General features: G+C 43.1%; 1 protein-coding gene across 2 annotated transcripts in view; it reads right to left on the bottom strand.

Moving 5' to 3' along the window:
* Positions 1–20,541, bottom strand: part of LOC118360165 (mitogen-activated protein kinase 14A) — a 34,126-nt gene extending 13,585 nt beyond the window's left edge. Inside the window, exons 1-9 of one of the 2 annotated variants that reach the window (XM_035739387.2) lie at positions 19,875–20,541; positions 14,669–14,798; positions 13,187–13,245; positions 7,821–7,932; positions 7,447–7,476; positions 4,820–4,867; positions 4,483–4,597; positions 4,157–4,228; positions 77–156 (exon numbers count right to left, since the gene is read on the bottom strand). In XM_035739387.2, the coding sequence (XP_035595280.1) occupies positions 77–156; positions 4,157–4,228; positions 4,483–4,597; positions 4,820–4,867; positions 7,447–7,476; positions 7,821–7,932; positions 13,187–13,245; positions 14,669–14,798; positions 19,875–19,993 (765 nt within the window). In that variant the 5' untranslated portion in view covers positions 19,994–20,541. The remainder of the gene's footprint in view (positions 1–76; positions 157–4,156; positions 4,229–4,482; positions 4,598–4,819; positions 4,868–7,446; positions 7,477–7,820; positions 7,933–13,186; positions 13,246–14,668; positions 14,799–19,874) is intronic. The other variant, XM_035739386.2, reaches the window with a different exon arrangement.
* Between the last annotated feature and the right edge of the window lie 133 nt (positions 20,542–20,674).

Here is a 20,674-nt window from a genome sequence, read left to right as displayed (position 1 = left end):
AATAAAAAAATAATCAAATGTTTGTAAATTAAGCAACAAATGACCTTGCAGTATAGTAACTGTGTGTATAACTCACAGACTCTGAAGAGATTTTCAGCAAGAGCTCAGGCTCTGGCATCCCGACGAGCAGCATTATTAGCTTCAACTGATCAATGTCTAACAGGTACCACGTGTAAAGGAACAACAGGAGCTGGAAGGGGAGAGGAACCGGCAAGAACTACTGACCTGTCTTCAGGTCAGTATTTGTCGTCTTAAAAATAACTGAGCTGTGCTTGATTGAGCTAGCCTGGCACACCGGAACCAAGAACAGTCATAAAAACCACCCTGGGACATTGAATAAATCAAATGTAACATACTTGTATAAACTACACTGAGTGTACAAAACATTAAGGACACCTGCTCGTTCCCATGACCGACTGACCAGGTGAAGCCAGGTGAAAGCTATGATCCCTTATTGAGGTCACTTATTAAATCCACTTGAATCATTGTAGATAAAGGGGAGGAGAAAGGTTAAATAAGATTTTTTAAGCCTTGAGACAATTGAGAAATGGATTGTGTATGTGTGCCATTCAGAGGGTGAATGGGTAAGACAAAATATTTAAGTGCCTTTGAACAGGGTATGGTAGTAACGCATGTTAGCCATCCCACTATATCAGGTAAATGGAAAATGACAATGTATAAGCGTGATGTCAGGGAAAGCTGTGTGCGCAAGTTAACGTTTCCAAAAGATATCATTACTTTTATCATACGTGTTTGAGCTGTCATGTACATTAGTAGCACAATTTCTCTTATTTACATTTGTTTGTTGACTTTCCATATTAAATGTTGGTTTTAAGTTTAGCTGACTTTTCTTAGCGGATGTACAATCAATTGTACACTTGCAAACTATATCAAAAAAACGAGGGCCGAGGGTCTCACGCTGCAAACTTCCCTTGCTTGGCTAATCATTTGGACCAACGACTAAGATGGCCACGGGGATTCCTCCAAGGGCATAAGGCGAGGGTAAGTGGAGGAGGGTGTGTCTTTTATGAGCTTGAAACGCAGTCCTGGTCTGACTTCCTGTGGTGCTCAGAGGCTTGCATATAGCGTTGGAGGGAACGGATTGGACACAGGAGATTTGCTCACTCCTCCTTCGCATTCTGGAAAGGAGGGGGGCACTAGGCCGCCAGCTCAATGGCTTGGTTGATATGGGGTGATAAAACCTTAGGCAAAAAGTCTGGATTGGGCCATAAGGTCACACCTAGGTCGTTTGCCTTCCTTCGTAGATGGAGCAGTGGGAAGTTTGAGGCCAACAGGTCCACATGTGCTGTTCCAACCCGCTGCCATATCATCTTCACTACTCGTGAGTGAAGTCTCCATTCCCCCAGGGCCAGTTTCTATCGTGACAAGGAATCCACCACCTCGTTCACCTTACCTGGGAGATGAATGGCTTGTATTGTCTGATCGTATTAGGACATGTTTGTGTTTTGTGTAGCACCTGTGTAGCACCTGCTACGCTAGTTCTTTTGGTTACAACTGGTTCAGGTGGGTGCATGCTATCAGATAATAGCTTCTCATGCTTTCGCCGAAAAGCATTTTAAAAATCTGACATGTTGGCTGGATTCACAACGAGTGTAGCTTTAATTGAGTATCCTGCATGTGTGATTTAATGAAAGTTTGAGTTTTATAGCGTTTTATTTGAATTTGGCGCTCTGCATTTCCCGAGGCTATTGGCCGCTTGAGACGCTAGCGTCTCACTATCCCCAATTCATTGCCCTTGACAATCAACCGTTCTCTGTCGTGGGTGATGTTGGCTTTCGCTGATGGGTAGAGCACTGGTACACACCACCAAGTGCGCTATTTTTCAGATGCTGCCCTTCCCGGAGTTACACAGTAATAGCGTCACTGCTATTAGCTTCACAACTGACATTTGGACCAGCGATGTCAGCCCCATGAGCATGCGGAGTTGACAGCAGAGTGGGTCGACGAGGATTTCGCACTGAGGGAAGTCTTATTGCATGCTCAGGAATGTGCTGGTTCTCATACCGCGGCTTCCATTTCAAAGGAATTTGAGAACATGTTTGAAACTTGAACACACTAGCTAGTTCCATTCAAACAACTGAATCGAAATAAGCTCATCAACTGTGCCTGCAGCAGATGTGATACCCTCTGTCATGGCATTGAAACACCTGCTCAACAAAACAGCCGAGACAGGATGTGAACAAGCGATTCGGGGCACTCTCTCTTTACTGTGTCGCCGCCATGCTAGATGCTACGTACAAGAACCGCTACTTCGATGCAGACAAGAAACAGGGTTTATGTGAAATGTTACATACACAGCTGGACAAGATGGAAACGGACACAGTGACAGTGCGCACAGAGGAAGAGAGGCCACGGACAGACAGAGCTGAAACTTCACTGCTTGACATGTATGATGAAATCCTGGTTGAGAATGAAATGACTGAACAAATGAAGAACGAAACAGCACAGCAAGTAAGTGAAAGAAATAGGTTTTGATTATGTTTTACTGGTAATGGGGACATACGCAAATACCAACAAAATAACTTTTTGGTCAGTGTAGTGTGTGTAACCTTTATTTAAAATAGGCAAGTCAGTTAAGAACAAATTCTTATTTACAATGACAGCCTACACCGGCCAAACCTGGACGTGGCAGGGCCCACTGTGCGCCGCCCTATGGGACTCCAATCACGGCCAGATGTGATACAGTCTGGATTCGAACCAGGTACTGTAGTGACGCCTCTTGCACTGAGATGCAGTGCCTTAGACCGCTGCATCCATGTGTGTGTGTTAACTATTTAACTGTACTAGAATTTTTAAAATCGGTCAAAAATGTCATATTGGTGCATCACTAGTAGAGAGCTGTACAGCAACCGCAAAATAATTTCTGGTGAGCCGAGCTACAACCACAGGGCTGAACCGCTATGAGACGCGGTTATCTAGGGAAAATGACCCATGTAATAGTCGAGGGACGACTAGTGCCCGGTGGCCTCGATAACGAGCATGGTAATTGAGGATATCTTGACACTGTTAGCACCGGAGTATGATGGCCAACACACAATAGCTGGTGGGCTAAGTCAGTACAAGACAAGGAAGCACGATATCCTCCGATAAAAGGGATAGGTGGGCGAGAGCTGTCACACAGCCTTAGAGGGCGCATATTTCTGTTGGTAACAGACTGACAATACACACAAGTCACACCGAGTTTAGCTTACCCTACCGGGACCTAAGAAGATCCAAAAAAACTGAACAGCAGCTCAGTCAACTTGCGCAATACCGCTAAAGCTAACTTTGCGAGAAAATAATAATAGACCGTGTGTGGTCTGACCTACGATTTAATATGAACCTCTGGGGCCCGTCCTCCCATGGCGTCACGTCACCGGCGTGACCGTGCTGTTATTATTACTCGACCTGCGTGGAGCGTGCGGGATATAATCCATACTGTCAACCGTATTGACGGTCTGAAGTAGAACCAAAGGATAACTTTCCTGATAGCATATATGAAACGTATTTATTAGAACGTTGATGTTTAAAAATACTTCTCATTTGCTCCAAGGTGCACGAGGCCAGACTTTTCTAGGGTTACTGTGTAAAAGAAGAGGAGGTGGCTGGCATCTAACAGACAATGGAAGCAGGCGTGGACGCCAGAGAAAACAGAGTTTTAGAGACCAAGTTCAGAGAGGTAGAAATGAGTGTGGCCACAGAAACTGACGAACTAGGAGACCCTCTACAATACATGCTGCAGGGAGAGCGGCAGAACAGAGCTGAAAGGAGAAGAAGCACCTGAGGCACCATAGAGGGATTAGTTGTGCAGAGCAAATTAGGAACATAGAAGAGCTTTAGCTTAGAACACAGTTTAGGACACGCACTGTCAGCAATCTTCTGCTACTGTCTGGACCTGCAAAAAGCTGTTCGAAATGCATATGTCAAACAAACACAGTGGCATGATTCTGTGTGTACTCTGGTCCTATCCGATGTGATTCAGCAAGGACATATTATTGTGTGGGAATCTCACCACCAACCACTAACACTGTGTCAATGACAGAAACAGTGGTTGAGTGGGTAGGCCAGGCATACTCACGAATGGAGTGGGCTTCGGCATAGGCACTCATATTAGACCCATAGTAGGGTAACTGAGGTAAGGGCAATGAAAGGATACGGTCAGTACCGGGAAACAGCGTTCTGCCAGTGAGGAGTTCAGCCATGATGCATCCCACAGACCAAATATCCACTGTAACATATAGGTGATCATTATGTCCATATAACAGATAAAGTAATAACAAATGTCTACTATAACATATAGGAGAAAGATGTTCGGTGTGTCCATTTACAGTGTTCTGCTATTATGACATCCACATGGTAGGATCGTTGGCCCAGGATCACAAGTACATCAACAATGTGTAACCTAAATGTGTAACTGGTAAACGTGTCTGCAGTGAGCAGATGCAGGCTGTCTAAACCACTCAGAGGCTCTACCGACTGTACCTGTCATGTTGTAGTGCATCCAGTTCAGCATGATCTCTGGTGCCCGGTACCAGCGTGTGGCGACGTAACCCGTCATCTCGTCGTCAGTGTGCCGCGCCAGCCCAAAGTCCAGGATCTGAGGAGGACAGACAAAACAAAACCATGTGGTCCTGGCAAGATGGTTACCCTGAGGAAACTACACAGAAGGCACACACTGTTCTCTCCTTGCAGAAAACGTCACCGCCAATGTTACATCAGATAGTGCTTGGTTACTCCCCTCAGGCATACTGAAACTCTTGTCTGGACTATTTATGATGAACCCAGTTTGAATGAGCGGACCTATAATAAACTCCCTTACCTTCAGCTCACAGTCCTCATTCACAGCCAAGTTGCTGGGTTTCAAGTCCTAGAGTGATGGGAGATAAAGACGTATTACAGCTGAGCTACATATGACGAGGCCAGATCTGAATGGGCTTTCTCAATTGAGTCTAGATTCGCTAAAACCAAACCACCATGATCTGTAGAAGTGCTTCTGCAGAGCCGTCTACAGTGCTTCTTCAGGACGAATACATCTCTAATTGATCTACTCTAATATTATTCTCAGATCAGTTCTTTCTGAACAGCAGCCCTGAATCACCGACTCAGTCATGATCTAAATCAGAGGTCCTGTTTATGATTTGAATTCCTCTGCCATTTAGGGTGTTTGCTTAAGGATTGAGCCTGGGCCCGAATCCTCTATGTGAAAGCGAAGCAATTAAAACTGGTTTATAAACTGTACCTCCTTCTGACAAGTATGATGGATTTTTTTTTTACTTGTCTGGAAGCTCAAGTCACTTGTCCAAAAATAAAATGGTCTGTAACACCATGAGCCAACATGGTGACTGATAATTGTGTTGTACAATGCAAGGAACCACTTACTGGTCTAATCAGGTATAATCCCATGCCATTGTACCCTTGAGCAAGGCACTAAACCCCCACAAAGTAGAATAACTGCACTGTTGGGCTACTATATAAACATGTGGTTAACCCTCCATCTGGAGAGCTACTGGGTGTTTTCATCCAGCCCTACTGAAACACCCGAGTCAGCTTATCAAGGTCATGTTGAGCAGCTGACTTTTTACAATGTAGTGTGTTAGAGCTGGGTTCAGATAAAAGCCTGCACACCCAGTAGCTCTCCTGGAGGATGTAAAATATTGCAACGTTACAAATACCAACAAAATGCTTTGTCTTTATAAAATAATTCCCTCGTTCAATGAATCCTGGATCAAATGGCTAAGGTAAGACACATCAAAGCAAGGTACCTAACTAAGACATGTTTATCTTTAACCCTGTAAGGCTTAAATATTAAAGTTTCAGAAGAGATCGATTGACAGCAGGGCTTGACATTCAGGTACATTTACCAGTGGCACCACAAGGCCAGTACCAAGTCAAAACTACTGGCACGGGCCAGGATCACAAGAAAGCGTGTTATGCACGCGGTCCTTCTGTAGCTCAGTTGGTAGAGCATGGCGCTTGTAACGCCAGGGTAGTGGGTTCGATTCCCGGGACCACCCATACGTAGAATGTATGCACACATGACTGTAAGTCGCTTTGGATAAAAGCGTCTGCTAAATGGCATATATATATATATATATATATTTCATGTTTCATTTGCAGTAGGCAAGTACCTTATATTATAACCAACCATCAAGTCTTATATTTTCACTGATTGTTAGGAAAAATTAAATAAAATCCTCCCCCTTGTTGATGACATACAGCCTAATTAACATACAAAACCGTTTCAAATGTAATATTCCCCTACAGAAATGAGCTCAAAAACATATTGATACTTCGTCCATATTATCAGGCTGGTGTGCCATTTTAGCAATTAAGCATTATCGCCTGACGCAGCATAGTGGCTACATGGCTAAAGCGAGGGGATCCCAAATGAATCTAAAAAACATCTGCATTGTTGGCTAATCATTAGCTAGATCAGACTTTAAAATATCATCTAGTCGCTTGTTTAATGTATAAAAGAAAAACTCCCACTGACACTAATAAATTATAGATTTTCACTGTGCTTTTATAAAGTCAGTTTAATTGTGTGAATTTTACAGTGAATATGGGCCTACCGTTTACGCAATCGAATGGACGAGTTTCACGCGTAACTATTTTGTTTTAAATCGTCATACCAGACAGACTAAAACGCTGCCAATTATGCAGTTGAGAAATAAATTGTACAGCACTGGAAAGCTGGAATCCCGCTCTTTTCAATAATTGCCATCAAAACTGTGATTGTGGACTTTTCCTGAAATTGCATTTAGGAATGTTTGCGCGGTGACTGGGCTTATTATAACATGTTTTTTTACACGCAGCAATCAAAGCTGTATGAGGAGTTGCACGCTCTTGACGCCCAACAGTTGATATTCCGCTTCAACTGGGCTGTGTGCGCGTGCGTGCGATAAATAAAATGCATAGCTCATTAACAGCTTAGGTAATAAAATAAACAAACTTTTTAAAACAATTATATAGGACTACAGAATATCATTATTACAATATATTTTGCGCCAGCCAAAGCGGTGCCTGTCAATACAAGGCACGAATCCACTCCGATGCGCTCGGCAGAGATTGAGAACAGTATGCGGGGGACACTAATAAAAATCTGATGGGATTAATTGTTTGATATTGTGATTGTATTTCTATTTACTTCAATCCATATTCTACTTGTACAACTATATATATCTTTTTACTTGCCCCGGACATGCGCTAATGTAAATCACGGCCCTTGCAACGGCAGGATAGTGGGTTCGATTCCCGGGACCACCTGTACGTAAAATGTATGCACGTATGACTAAGTTTATTTGGATACAAGAGTCAACTAAATGGCATATATTTCATAATATTATATGAATTAACAAGACACAGCGTCAGACACAGAGAAGGACTTTTTCCATTGTGGGCTCAATCATAGCAGAGCGGACTGAATTAAAAAGGGAGGAGACTCACTCTGTGAATGATATCTGCTGAGTGGATATACTGAGGAGACAGAGAGAGGGAAAGAAGAGCAAAGGCTTTAGATTACATCAATAATTAGGAGACACAAATCACAAGTTTAAACTGAGAGGTCTGTGGTTCTGAGGTACATCACAACAGGCGAAACTGGGTAAAATGACATTTGTATGACCAGCAACTGGTTTAAATGACATAATTACGACTTAAATTGTATACGTTTGTCTGCTGGGAATGTACACAACACTGTGAATGGCAGTTACTTTCAGTTATTTTGAGTTACTTAAAGCATGATTAAAAAAGTCGAAGTCTGTGGTTTCACCTTTAACCCCCAGAGGATCTGTCTGTCTGTATGTGTCTGTGCGTTTCACCTTTAATCCCCGGAGGATCTGGTATATGAGGAACTGCACGTGATCGTCTGTGAGTTTCTGACACTTGACTATGTTGTTGAGGTCTGCCCCCATCAGGTGGGTCACCAGGTACCTGCCAATCAGAACCAGACAGGAGCTCAAACAAAACTACTCCACTGTATACGACATGCATCTGTTTCTCACGTTTCCATATTTCAGCCAGTTGTACGTTGTTCTTGATACCATCTCGTTTTGACACGTCACATCAATGCTAATATGGCCAAAAGTAGCTAGCTAGCGAACCAACAACTGTAGCAATGCTGAAAAGCAAAAGGAAAAATAACCACAAATTGGTGCGAAGTGGCATAAACAATCCAAGTCCAGTGGGTTTGAAAGTATAAACACCATTCATGTCTGGGCTAAGACATTGAAATACACCGACGCGCATCGGCTTGCGCCTTTCATCAGGTCTGACATTAAAGGCATTTTAACTTTGAAACACCCATTTGTGGTTAGAATTTTTCCGTTTCAATTACAATTCTCCTCTAAGAGCACGTTTAGTTGTTGTGGAATGCCTGAAGCGCTCCTGCTACTTCTTCTCTTCAACTTTAACAATGTATTTGAGAGATGTGCTTATTGGGAACAACTTGTTTTCAATAAACATTTGCAGACGAAATACAGCTTACAAGTTAAGCCAAACCCCATCAGTTTTTGTCGTGGTCTATACGTCAAGGGATTTACCACCATGTCAATGTTCTCCCATATGTCTCCACGGAGTCAGCTGATACTGGTTGAGTCGCCCCCTTCCCCACACACACTCCTTTCCTCTGGAAGCCCCAGCTGGGCAAGCCATCCACAAATAATGTCACACACACACACACACACACACATCCCATTAACTCCACTTATTTTTGTCATTCAAATCTAATCCCATAGTTGTTTAAACAGCTCCAAATAGTGGTAAGCACTTCTGGAGGGAAAAAAATATGAGCCAAAAAATATGAGGAGCACGGAGGCTTCATTCTAGTCTAGCTAGTTTGCTGTTCCACTGATAGATGAATGCTGCACTGTTCCCACACAGGAGGAACATCTTAAAATAACTCCCTGGTTAAACTGGACTTTTCCTTAGTGCCCTCCTCCTATATTAGCCAACTGTTGGCAAAGACTGATCTGAGACCAAGCTACTTCAAAGGCACAAACAGGGAGAGGGAAGGGGGGGCTCCAGCTGAAGGGTTCATGTTGAGGCCTGGAAAATTAGGTATATAAATAGTGAGCTCTCATCCCTGTTAATCCATGGAACTTTCCCACTGTCTCTTCCCCCCTCCCCTGCTCTCCCTCCATCTATCTATCTAGGGGTAAAAGAGGAGCTATGAACAGTCTTTTGAGTCACATTCTTGGAGCTGGGTTAGGGGAAATCACAGCTACAGTACCTGCATACTGGGTTTTTTATGAACAGCAGTTAGAAAACCCCTCCCTGTGCTCCTCTGTCCTGCAGGCATGCGTGCTGTGTACACAGATATGCATGAGAAGAAAATAGCCAAGATCCTAATTAGGCGACTGGCAGATTGTTTTTAGTCAAGCAATATCAAATATATGCAGTGAATTCAAAGTATTGAGACCCCTCGACTTTTTTCCCATTATGTTACATTACAGCCTTATTCTAAAATGGATTGAAAAAAAGTTTATTAAAAAAGTAAGATTACATTTACATAAGTATTCAGACCCTCTACTAAGTACTTTGTTGAAGCACATTTGGCAACCATTACAGCCTTGAGTCTTCTTCGGTATGACGCTACAAGCTTGGCACACCTGTATTTGTGGAGTTTCTCCCCTTCTTTACAGATCCTCTAGTTCTGTCAGGTTGGATGGGGAGCGTCGCTGCACAGCTATTTTCAGTTCTCTCCAGAGACGTTCGATCGGGTTCAAGTCCGGGCTCTGGCTGGGCCACTCAAGGACAATCAGAGGTTTGTCCCTAATCCACTCCTGTGTTGTCTTGGCTGTGTGCTTAGGGTTGTTGTCTTGTTGGAAGCTGAACCTCCGCCCCAGTCTGAGGTCCTGAGCAGGTGTTTATCAAGGCTCTCTGTACTTTGCTATGTTCATCTTTCCCTCAATCCTGACTAGTCTCCCAGACACTGCTGCTGAAAAACATCCCCACAGCACGTTGTTGCAACCACCACGCTTCACCATATGGATGGGGCCACGTTTCCTCCAGATGTGACACTTGGCTTTCAGGCCAAAGAGTTCAATCTTGGTTTGATCAGATCAGAGAATCTTGTTTCTCATGGCCTGAAATAACTTTAGGTGCCTTTTGGCAAACCCCAAGCTGGCTGTCATGTGCCTTTAACTGAGGAGTAGCTTCCATCTGGCCTGACTGGTGGAGTCCTGCAGAGATGTTTGTCCTTCTGGAAGGTTCTCCCATCTCCACAGAGGAACTCTGGAGGTCTGTCAGAGTGACTATCGGGTTCTTTGTCACCACCCTGACCCTTCTCCCCGGATTCCTCAGTTTTGCCAGGCGGCCAGCTCTAGGAAGAATCTTGGTAGCTCCAAACTTCTTCCATTTAAGAATGGAGGCCAGTATGTTCTTGGGGACCTTCAATGCTGCAAAAAAAAATGTGGTACCCTTACCCAGATCTGTGTCTCGACACAAACATGTTTCGGACCTCTATGGACAATTCCTTCGACCTCATGGCTTGGTTTTTGCTCTGACGTGCACTGTCAACTGTGGGACCTTGTATAGACCGGTGTATGCCTTTCCAAATCATGTCCAAAAAAATTAATTTACCACAGGTGGAATCCAATCAATTTGTAGAAACTTTTCAAGGATGATCAATGGAAACAGGATGCACCTGAGCTCAATTGAGTCTCATAGCAAAGAGTCTGAATACTTATGTAAATAAGGTGTTTATTTTTAAAGCACATTTGCAACAATTTCTAAAAACCTTATTTCTGCTTTGTCATTATGGGGTCTTGTGTGTAGACCGATGGGGAATTTTTCAAATAGTATGGGTAGCCATTTGATTAGATGTTGAGGGGTTTTATGGCTTGGGGGGTGGTAGAAGCTGTTTAGAAGTCTCTTGAACCTAGACTTGGCGCTCCAGTACCACTCACCGTGCGGTAGCAGAGAGGACGGTCTATGACCAAAGTGGCTGGAATATTTGACAACTTTTAGGGCCTTCCTCTAACACCGCCTGGTATAGAGGTCTTGGACGGCAGAAAGCTTGGCCCTGGTGATGTACTGGGCCGTACGCACCACCCTCTGTAGTGCCTTGCGGTCGGAGGCCGAGCATTTGCCATACCAGGCAGTGATGCAACCCACCAGGATGCTCTCGATGGTGCAGCTGTATAACTTTTTGAGGATCTGAGAACCCATGCCACATCTTTTTAGTCTCCTGAGGGGGAATAGGTTTTGTCATGCCCTCTTCATGACTGTCTTGGACCATGTTAGATTGTTGGTGATGTGGACACCAAGGAACTTTAAGCTCTCAACCTGCTCCCCTACAGCCCAGTCGAAAATAATGGGGGGGGCATGCTCGGTCCTCCTTTTCCTGTCGTCCACAATCATTTGTCTTGATCACAGTGAGGGAGAGGTTGTTGTCTTTGCACCACACGGTCAGGTCTCTGACCTCCCCCCTACACCGTCATTGGTGATCAGGCCTACCACTGTTGTCATCGCCAAACTTAACGATGGTGTTGGGAGTCATGCCTGGCCGTGCAGTCACGAGTCAACAAGGAGTACAGGAGGGGACTGAGCATGCACCCGAGGGGCCACCGTGTTGAGGATCAGCATGGCAGATCCTTAACAGCAAACAAATAAAGTCTGTTTTTACATCCATTGTTAATGACAATAGTTCCTCAATGTATTTGAAAAATCTTTCCAGCTCTCTCCCTTTTGAAAACCACTCAGCGTGAAAGGGAAAAATGTAATACTCTGATCCACTGCAAACATCATAAAACACCTAATTACTTCTTATCCCTTGCACAAATAGCCTACAGCTGTCTCTGTCCTGAGCTCACTGGCATAGGAAACTAAGGGTCCAGAATATTTTATACAATGTTGCTAGTGTGAGCTTCCAGTTGAACCAAAGTTAACAATTGATACAATGTTCCAAGTTAGTTGCAGACAAGCTTTGCAGACAAGCCATGCAGACAAGCCATGCAGACAAGCCATGCAGACAAGCCATGCACACCCAAAGTGGGTTATAGGATTTAAATATATATTTTTAAATCAGGATATTTTCTACCTGAAGGCTGCTTTGTTTTTATTTGTAGGCTTTACAGGCTATTTTTACATAGTTGTCATTTAGTTGTTATTTAAGGTTTGTATCATTTTCATTTAGATTTGAATAGAATTTTGATTAACATCTTTGAATCTCAAAATCGTGGTCATCATCAATTAAATGACAGGTTAAGGATTCTCTCCATCTCTGGCTCACTTGAGTCATTTGTGTCTTATTTCATCAAATAGTGCCCTTAAAGCATCAAAATGCATGTATAGTTGATTATATTAAAACACATTGGATGTCTATACATGGAAAATATGTTTTAAAATTTTGACCAATCAATTAGTCTAAAGAACAGACCACTATCGGTTGATCAATAACTTTTTTTTAATTAAGTCAGGACAGCCCTAATATTTATTATTCTGTGTAAGAGGAACTTCTTCCACTGCAACCCTCCCATTGTTTAACATCTCTTGTTCTCTCTCTCTCTCTCCCCCCTCTGTGGAACCGGGTTGTTAATCTGGGACAGTGGGGCGGCTGAGAGCACACTTCAGTTGCCTCTTCTGATGGTGGAGCTGCCAGAGAGCTAGCCTGGCCCAGATCGATTTGTGTTCTTCCCAACTCCATTGCTCTCATTGTCGAGCCAAACGTGGTAAATAGTAGGAAGTGTAGAAACGAGAGGCCTTTCCTGCACATTTTCCTTCAGCAGAGGCAACAACAGGTCTAGGCTTGTGTGTGACACTCACTCAGCCAGGCACCCACACACAGTACACACACACATAGTACAAACATGAGGCAGTCGGCCAGCACTGACTCACTGAACAATCTGTCCACTTCCTCTTCTCACTGACTTTCAACATCAACAAACAGTAAATGCCTGAAGCCAAGGCACCCAGTGAGTAACTATTTCCAAGGTTGGGAAGGGAGATGTGGTAGTACTACTGAAAATAGTACCACAGGTACCCCTGGTGTTTCCGAGGCAGAGCAGGCTTTGTTTACTCTGTTGCTGGGAAAAGGCACTTTGTGTACTCATTGTGTTTCAAGTGAAGCACTGATCCTCTGTCAATAGTCATTGGCTGAGTGAATGAAGGTTATGAAGGGATAATAAAGGAACATACAGTAGATAAAAGAAAATCGGTAGGCCTTAAGAGTTTCAATTCAACTCACACGTCATTGAACTCCTCCAGACTAGTAGCAGGTGTGAAGACATCTAGAAGGCCGATCACCTGAAACACAGAGGCCAACGCAACAAAGTAAGGAGGATTGTATCAGCTCTCCCAAATTATTTCATGACTCCACAATGAATTGGTTTCAGCAGAGTAGAGCATTGGAATACTTGGAACTAGAGCAGCGGAATACTTCAGCCAACAAATTCCTACAGTTGAGATCTCAGTCAGCAGCACAGTTGCATACTATGATTAATATAGCCAACATACTTCTGCTGCTTTTAAGAGAGAGAGAGAGAGAGAGAGAGAGAGAGAGAGAGAGAGAGAGGACTGAGCTCCAGAGAGAGGAGCAAAGACAAAGAGGGAAGTGGAACTAGAGCAGAGGAATACTTTAACCAACATATTCCTAGACTTATCGCAGCAGCAACATAAAACAGTTCTGCAGCTTTTAACCTCTTGGTAGTATTTTCAGTATTTTCCCGTCCGGATGAAAAGCGTGCCCAAATTAAACTGCCTGCTACTCAGGCCCAGAAGCTAGGATATGCATATAATTGGTAGATTTGGATAGAAAAAACTAAAGTTCCTAAAACTGTTCAAATGATGTCTGTGCGTATAACAGAACTGATATGGCAGGCAAAACCCTGAGGACAAACCATCCCCCCACAAAAAAAAAAATTAATCCTACCACTGTTTTCAATGGGTGTCACTTTTATTATAATGTGAAATTCTCCCAGATTGCAGTTCCTAGGGCTTCCACTAGATGTGAACAGTCTTTAGTAAGAGTTTCATGCTGGTTTTTGGAAAAATTAGCCAGAAAAATGTTAGTTTTTCTAGGTGCCTCCCATTTTGGCTCTAGTGTTTCTAAGCATGTGGAAGAGAGCGCGTTCTTTGGTATTTTTCTCTGGTAAAGACAATAACGATTCTCCGTCTTAAATGTTATAATTTATTTACGTATTAGGGTACGCAAGGTTTGATTATAAACGTTGTTTGACTTGTTTGGGATTAATTTTGTATGCATTTTGATGGAGGGAAACTGGGTGGATTATTGACTGAAGCACACCAGCTAAACTGAGTTTTTATGGATATAAAGGACATTATCGACCAAAAGGACCATTTGTGATGTATCTGGGACCTTTTGGAGTGCCAACAAAAGAAGATCAAAGGTAAGGCATTTATTATATCGCTATTTCTGACTTTTGTGGCGCACCTGCCTGGTTGAAATATGTTTTTCATGGTTTTGTATGCGGGGCGCTATCCTCAGATAATCGCATGGTGTGCTTTCGCCGTAAAGCCTTTTTGAAATCTGACACAGCGGCTGGATTAACAAGAAGTTAAGCTTTATTTTGATGTATTACACTTATGATTTTATGAAAGTAAAATATTTATAATTCTGTAGTTTGAATTTCACACTCTGCAATTTCACCGGATGTTGGCCAGGTGGGATGCCACCGTCCCACAAGAAGTTAAGAGAGATGAAACTCACATTCTCATGTTTCATGTGCTTGAGCAGACGTAGCTCTCTGTAGGTCCTTTTGGCGTGGATAATGGACTGGAATGGCCGGGAGAGCTTTTTCACTGCGATCTTCAGACCGGTCTTCTCATCATACGACGAGCTGGAGGAGACGTGATAGGGGTTTAAGTTACTGCAACAACTAGGCTACAACAATAGGATAAGATACTATTCATCACTCCCAAAATGTTGCATCTGAAAATAAATACAATCCTTACTGATAATATGCTATATTTGAAATTACCAGTATTATCAGTAGCATGCAGCATGTGACAAAACATAACTCCTCCTCCCATAACTTCTCCTGTAGGCTTTAGATCAGAGTTATTTAATTCCAGTCCTGGAGGGCCAAAACAGTTGTTTTTCATCATCTCGTTCCAATCAGGGACTAATTCAGACCTGGGACATCAAGTGAGTGCAATTAACTACCAGGTAGAAACAAAAAACAGAGATGTTTCGGGCCTCCAGGAACAGAATTTAACAGCCCTGCTTTAGACATATAGGCTACAGCCTAAAACAAGTTGTTGCAGCCAGGTTGTCATTTTCCAAGAAGACAAGAAAAACACACTTTAAAATGGCTCACTAAAAGGCTGAGTTTGCATGAAACCAGATAAAGTGATGTAAGAGGTGCTGACGTAAGAAGGAAAAACTGACATCAGCTAAACAGAAAATGTCATCCCTCAGACTAAGGCAGCATCCCAAATGGCAAAAAAAAAAAAAAACAGGGCCCATGGTTAGTAGTGCACTATGAAGGGTAACCGGTGACATTTGGGACACAACCTGAAATGGCGAGTCTGGCTGGGGAAGGAGGAGGATCTCTGGGGTTATCTCAATAGGTGTTTCCTAGTGTCCTGATGTACCTTCTCTCTGCCCCCTTCTTAATACATTACCAGAAAGAAAACACAGCCGTTCTGTTAAAATGGCTGACAGGCTGGGGGACAAACGTCTCTCCCCAGGGGAGATCTCAATAGTCTTTCCCTCGATTCCTTGTGGCGTCGATCTCTCCTCGCTGCCTTCCAAAAAAGTCTAGAGGGAAGTGAGGAATACATTGGAGACAATCACCTTGGATCTTCTCCTCCAATGCTCTACTTTCTTCCTGACATCTTGAGGCGAGGAGAGGGACGACCCAAAGACTTTAGAGATTCACCCTGGCTGAAAGACATTCTGGGAGAGGGAAGCCTACCTCTCACTTCCTCTTCCTTTGAATTTCTGCTAACCAGTCATGAGTGGTCAGCTGCTATAATGGATATGTGCGTTCTTATGTGCTCTCTTGCCAACTCCATAGCTGCCATTGACAATTCCATAAGAAGTTGGCAAGAGGGCATTAACAGACTGGCACCCAAGCTAGTCAGCTGCTGTACACATTTAATAGTACAAAGCAGAGGTGCACAAACGCTTGTGGCCAAGGAGGTGAGGAGTCCCAGTGCCGCAACAAGCAAAACATTTAGATGAAGTTGTATGTATGCGAGCTGTGGTGCCCACATAACAGGACGAAATCGTTATGAATAAACAGAAGCAAAAATTTTACGCAATATAAAAATGTCCCTTGATCGGATATCCGGGGCACTTTTTTTTTTTTAACCCAACAGCACTAATCCGACCGTCAACAGTTAATCCTTTCTGCCTAGCAGCAGCACAGTGGTGTTGTTGTGCTCCGCAACCTGCTGTGGGGAGCACAACAGAAACAACAACCAGATGTTAACTTAGACAACAACAATCCAGCAGATGAAACTAATGCCATAGCAGGTTCTGGGAGGTAATACTGGTTACTACTAGGCCCATTTTAAAAGGAAAGGAAACCTTTGAATAAATTATCCTTGATGGATTATGCTGCAGCAGCAGTAATACAGGAAACATTTGTGTAAAAAAAAAAAAAAAAATAGGCCAACATTAGTTTAGTCATTTAGAAGATTAGACCTAATGCCATGGGCTCACCTGGCCCTACCAAGGTAAAATAAACCTCAACACAGTCATGTCGTCATTTACATTTGAGTCATTTAGCAGACACTCTTATCTAGAGCGAGTTACAGTAAGTGTAATCATCTTAAGATGGCTAGGTGGGACAACCACATATCTCAGTCATAGTACTTAAATTGTTCTTCAAGTAAACAACATATGCCTACCAGTACTTCACAAGACTGGGTCCCAGTCTGTTTGTTCTCTCTTGCCAACGCCTTATGGAATTGTCACGCCAATGCTTTGTTTGACAACGGAGTAGGCATAAGCACAAACAGATCTGAGAACAGGCTGGCACTTCAGTAAAAGTGAATTCAAATGGTAAAACAGATGTCAAAAGTCTAGAGATGGGAAAGAGAAATTTGATGTCATTCAAACGGACCCCCCACACGCCTATTTCCAACTGACTGGCTTTCTTGACGTCTATAGTATTCTCTCTGGTATGCAATCTGGATTCTGCTCAAGTTACAGATGTGTCACTGAAACCTTAAAAGTCCTCAATGATGTCACCATTGCCCTTTATTCTAAGCAGTATTATGCTGCCATTTTTATTGACTTGGCTAAAGCTTTTGATATGGTAGACCATTCCATTTTTGTGGGCCGGCTAAGGAGTATTGGTGTCTCTGAGGGGTCTTTGGCCTGGTTTGCTAACTACCTCTCTCAAAGAGTCTAATGTAGAATGTCAGAAAATCTGCTGTCTCAGCCACTGCCCTTCACCAAGGAAGTACCCCAAGGCTCGGTCCTAGGCCCCACACTTCTCAATTTACATCAACAACATAGCTCAGGCAGTAGGAAGCACTCATTCATTTATATGCAGATGATACAGTCTTATACTCAGCTGGTCCCTCCCCAGATGTTGTGTTAAACAACAAAGCTTTCTTAGTGTCCAACAAGCTTTCTCCACCCTAAACCTTGTTCTGAACACCTCCAAAACAAAGGTCACGTGGTTTGGTAAAAAGAATATCCCTCTCCCCACAGGTGTTATTACACAGGAGTATGGCTAGATTGTACACCGTCTTTCTCTCAGCACATATCAAAACTGCAGGCTAAAGTTAAATCTAGACTTGGTTTCCTCTATCCTTAAATCGCTCCTCTTTCACCCCAGCTGCCAAACTAACCCTGATTCAGATGACCATCCTACCCATGCTAGATTATGGAGACAATGCTCCTTATAGGACACATCACTGCACTCTATACTCCACTGTAAACTGGTCATCTGTTACCCATCACAAGACCCACTGGTTGATGCTTATTTAGAAAAGCCTCTTAGGCCTCACACCCTCCTATCTGAGATATCTACTGCAGCCCTCATCCTCCACATACAACACCCGTTCTGCTAGTCACATTCTGTTAAAGGTCCCCAAAGCACACACATCCCTGGGTCGCTCCTCTTCAGTTCGCTGCAGCTAGCACCTGGAACAAGCTGCAACAAACACTCAAACTGGACAATTTTATCCCAGTCTCTTCATTCAAAGACCCAATCGTGGACATGCTTACTGACAGTTGGGGCTGCTTTGTGCAATGTATTGTTGTCTCTACCATCTTGTCCTTTGTGCTGTTGTCTGTGCCCAATAATGTTTGCACCATGTTGTTGTTATGTTGTGTTGCTACCATGCTGTGTCGTCATGTGCTGCTGCCTTGTTATGTTGTTGTCTTAGGTCTCTCTTTTTGTAGTGTTGTCTCTCTTGTTGTGATGTGTGTTTTGTCCTATATTTATATTGGCCTTTTGGTAGGCCATTTTTGTAAATAATAATTTGTTCATAGCTGACTTGCCTAGTTAAATAAAGATTAAATATAACATTTTCTCATCTAAAAAGAAAGTCAAGACAGACAGACACCATCCCCTTTCCTCAATATCTAAGGAGCAAGAGATAACTACAGATTGTATGCCAGATGTGTGCGAACTATGTTTAAATGACTTGGCGTTACAGGTTAGCTTATACAAAACGCTGCATAGATGTCTCAACTAGCCTGCTCTTGGTGATACCATCTCCATTCTCGATTTGGGGAAAAGGGAATCTTATAAAATCTCAGTGTCCAGTTGCAGGTCCGTCTACAAAAACCAAAGAAAGATTTCAAATCTTTTGTAGTTATGTTTCATATCGCTAGAGGTGGTGCCTCCCATTTTAGCTGCTGCAGATCTAGCATTTCCCACATCTTTGCAGGAACTAGTTGTTTCTATGCACACTGCCACGTGAAGAAGTAGATGACATCTTTTTTGGTTGCATTGTATGATGTACTACACACACGCAAGAGATATTTCTCACTAGATACAAAACATTGATTTAATATCTTACGTAGTTTCCTCTGGTTTTTGTAGAACCACCTGCAATGGACATTTATAAGATGCCCTTTTGCCAAAATCAAGAATTTAGACAGCATTGCCAAGACCAGGTTATAGTTGAGACATCTATGCAGCGTTTTGTATAAGGTAACCTGCAACGCCCATTAACGGAAACGTAGTTATCAGATATCTGGAGTACGATATGCACCTAGTCAAGACAGTAAATCAATTAGCCATATATCCCGCTTAAAGTAGTTTGGTTTGACCTATTCTGGGCACATGAGTCACCATCTCATACAGAATTAAGTGGCATCACTTTGTGGAGGTTTAACAATAGATGTAAATTAGCCACTTAAGCTACAACGAGATCCACTACAAAACTGAAAGCATTGTGTCTAAATGCATTTCCCAACCAATTGGATGAAGTAGAATAGAACATAACAGAAACACTTCGTACACATCAGAAAGAAAAACAATTGGGATGTTAATTAAGATAGCAACAATAACGGTTAGTTTCCAACTCTTTGTGGCTATCAATTTGCATCATATTTTCAATACTTGAATACGTTTCAAATGAATGTTGCTATTCAGATAACGTTACAACGTTTATCTATAAAAGTAACTGGACACATTTAAATCGTGCACGTAACAGTTAGCTAGTAAACGTGGCTGGGGACATGGAAACATGCCATGCTGCAACATAAACGAATGGTGCGTCTGACTAATGTTATTCTATTGTGTGAACACAGACTGGTTGGGGCAAGTTCGCATGCCCGCCCGCTCTCGCTGACACAGTTCGAGAATAGAAAGGGCCCATGGTCGCGCAGCGTTCTATTCTGAATGTAACTACCTAGCGTGCTAACTTTGGCGTCTATGCAGGCCTCGTAGAAATGAATAGCTAGCTCTGCGCAAACATTGGACAAAAACCGTGTAAATTACCAAACTGATCCGTAGGCCCCGGACCCGACTGGAGACAACGTCTGGTAGCGTTCTGGTACCTCCCAAATCGTCTTGTTCACCTCCTGCCGATAAAACGTGGGTCTTTCTTTCAGCGACATTCCTGCAGAACAACCCTCAAACTGCAAGTTGTGACTTCTGCTTTTTGTTGGTTAAAGGTGTCAACTAGACTCGTGCAACTAACGTGAGTTCGCTAACTACTGTACTAGCTTGTTTATGAAAACGCTCGGGAACTCTATCAACTTCAGTAGATGCTGGATGTAATGTTCGTTCGTAGCAAGGTGCACAATTATTTAAATTACGGCGAGAAAGCGTTTCTACTCCGATGTGCGTTCAGGCTCCCGGGATTTCACTGTGTTACATACCCAGCGCGCCCGTGCTCCTATGCTGCAACAACAAAATGTCGCGAAATGAGATCCAAATCCTTCTAGTCGCTCAAAGGACAAACCACAGAGTTTCTAACCCCAGAGGTTCAACATTACGAGACTTCCGGGAACGCTTATGAAACAAACCAAACGGACTAGTTTGGGGTTTGAGAAGTGAAAAATTATTCCTTAGTTGTTACTTTTCTCAAAATCTAAAGGCACAACCTAGATTCGAGCCAATGCCTTAAGTAGTGGAGCATTTTATTACTCCATCCTCTGAAAGTTATAAACTGACACAATTTTTGTATGGAAAAAAGTGCCGTTGATTTGACGGCCTACACATGCGAAGTTCGGCGCGAGACCGTTAGACGGTGACGTGATTCTGCGCATGAGCTTAGCCATCCAACGTCGCCATGA

This window comes from Oncorhynchus keta, chromosome 27 (genome assembly GCF_023373465.1).
Source record: "Oncorhynchus keta strain PuntledgeMale-10-30-2019 chromosome 27, Oket_V2, whole genome shotgun sequence".
NCBI classification, from domain to species: domain Eukaryota; kingdom Metazoa; phylum Chordata; class Actinopteri; order Salmoniformes; family Salmonidae; genus Oncorhynchus; species Oncorhynchus keta.
This window is presented reverse-complemented; position numbering and strand designations above follow the sequence as displayed.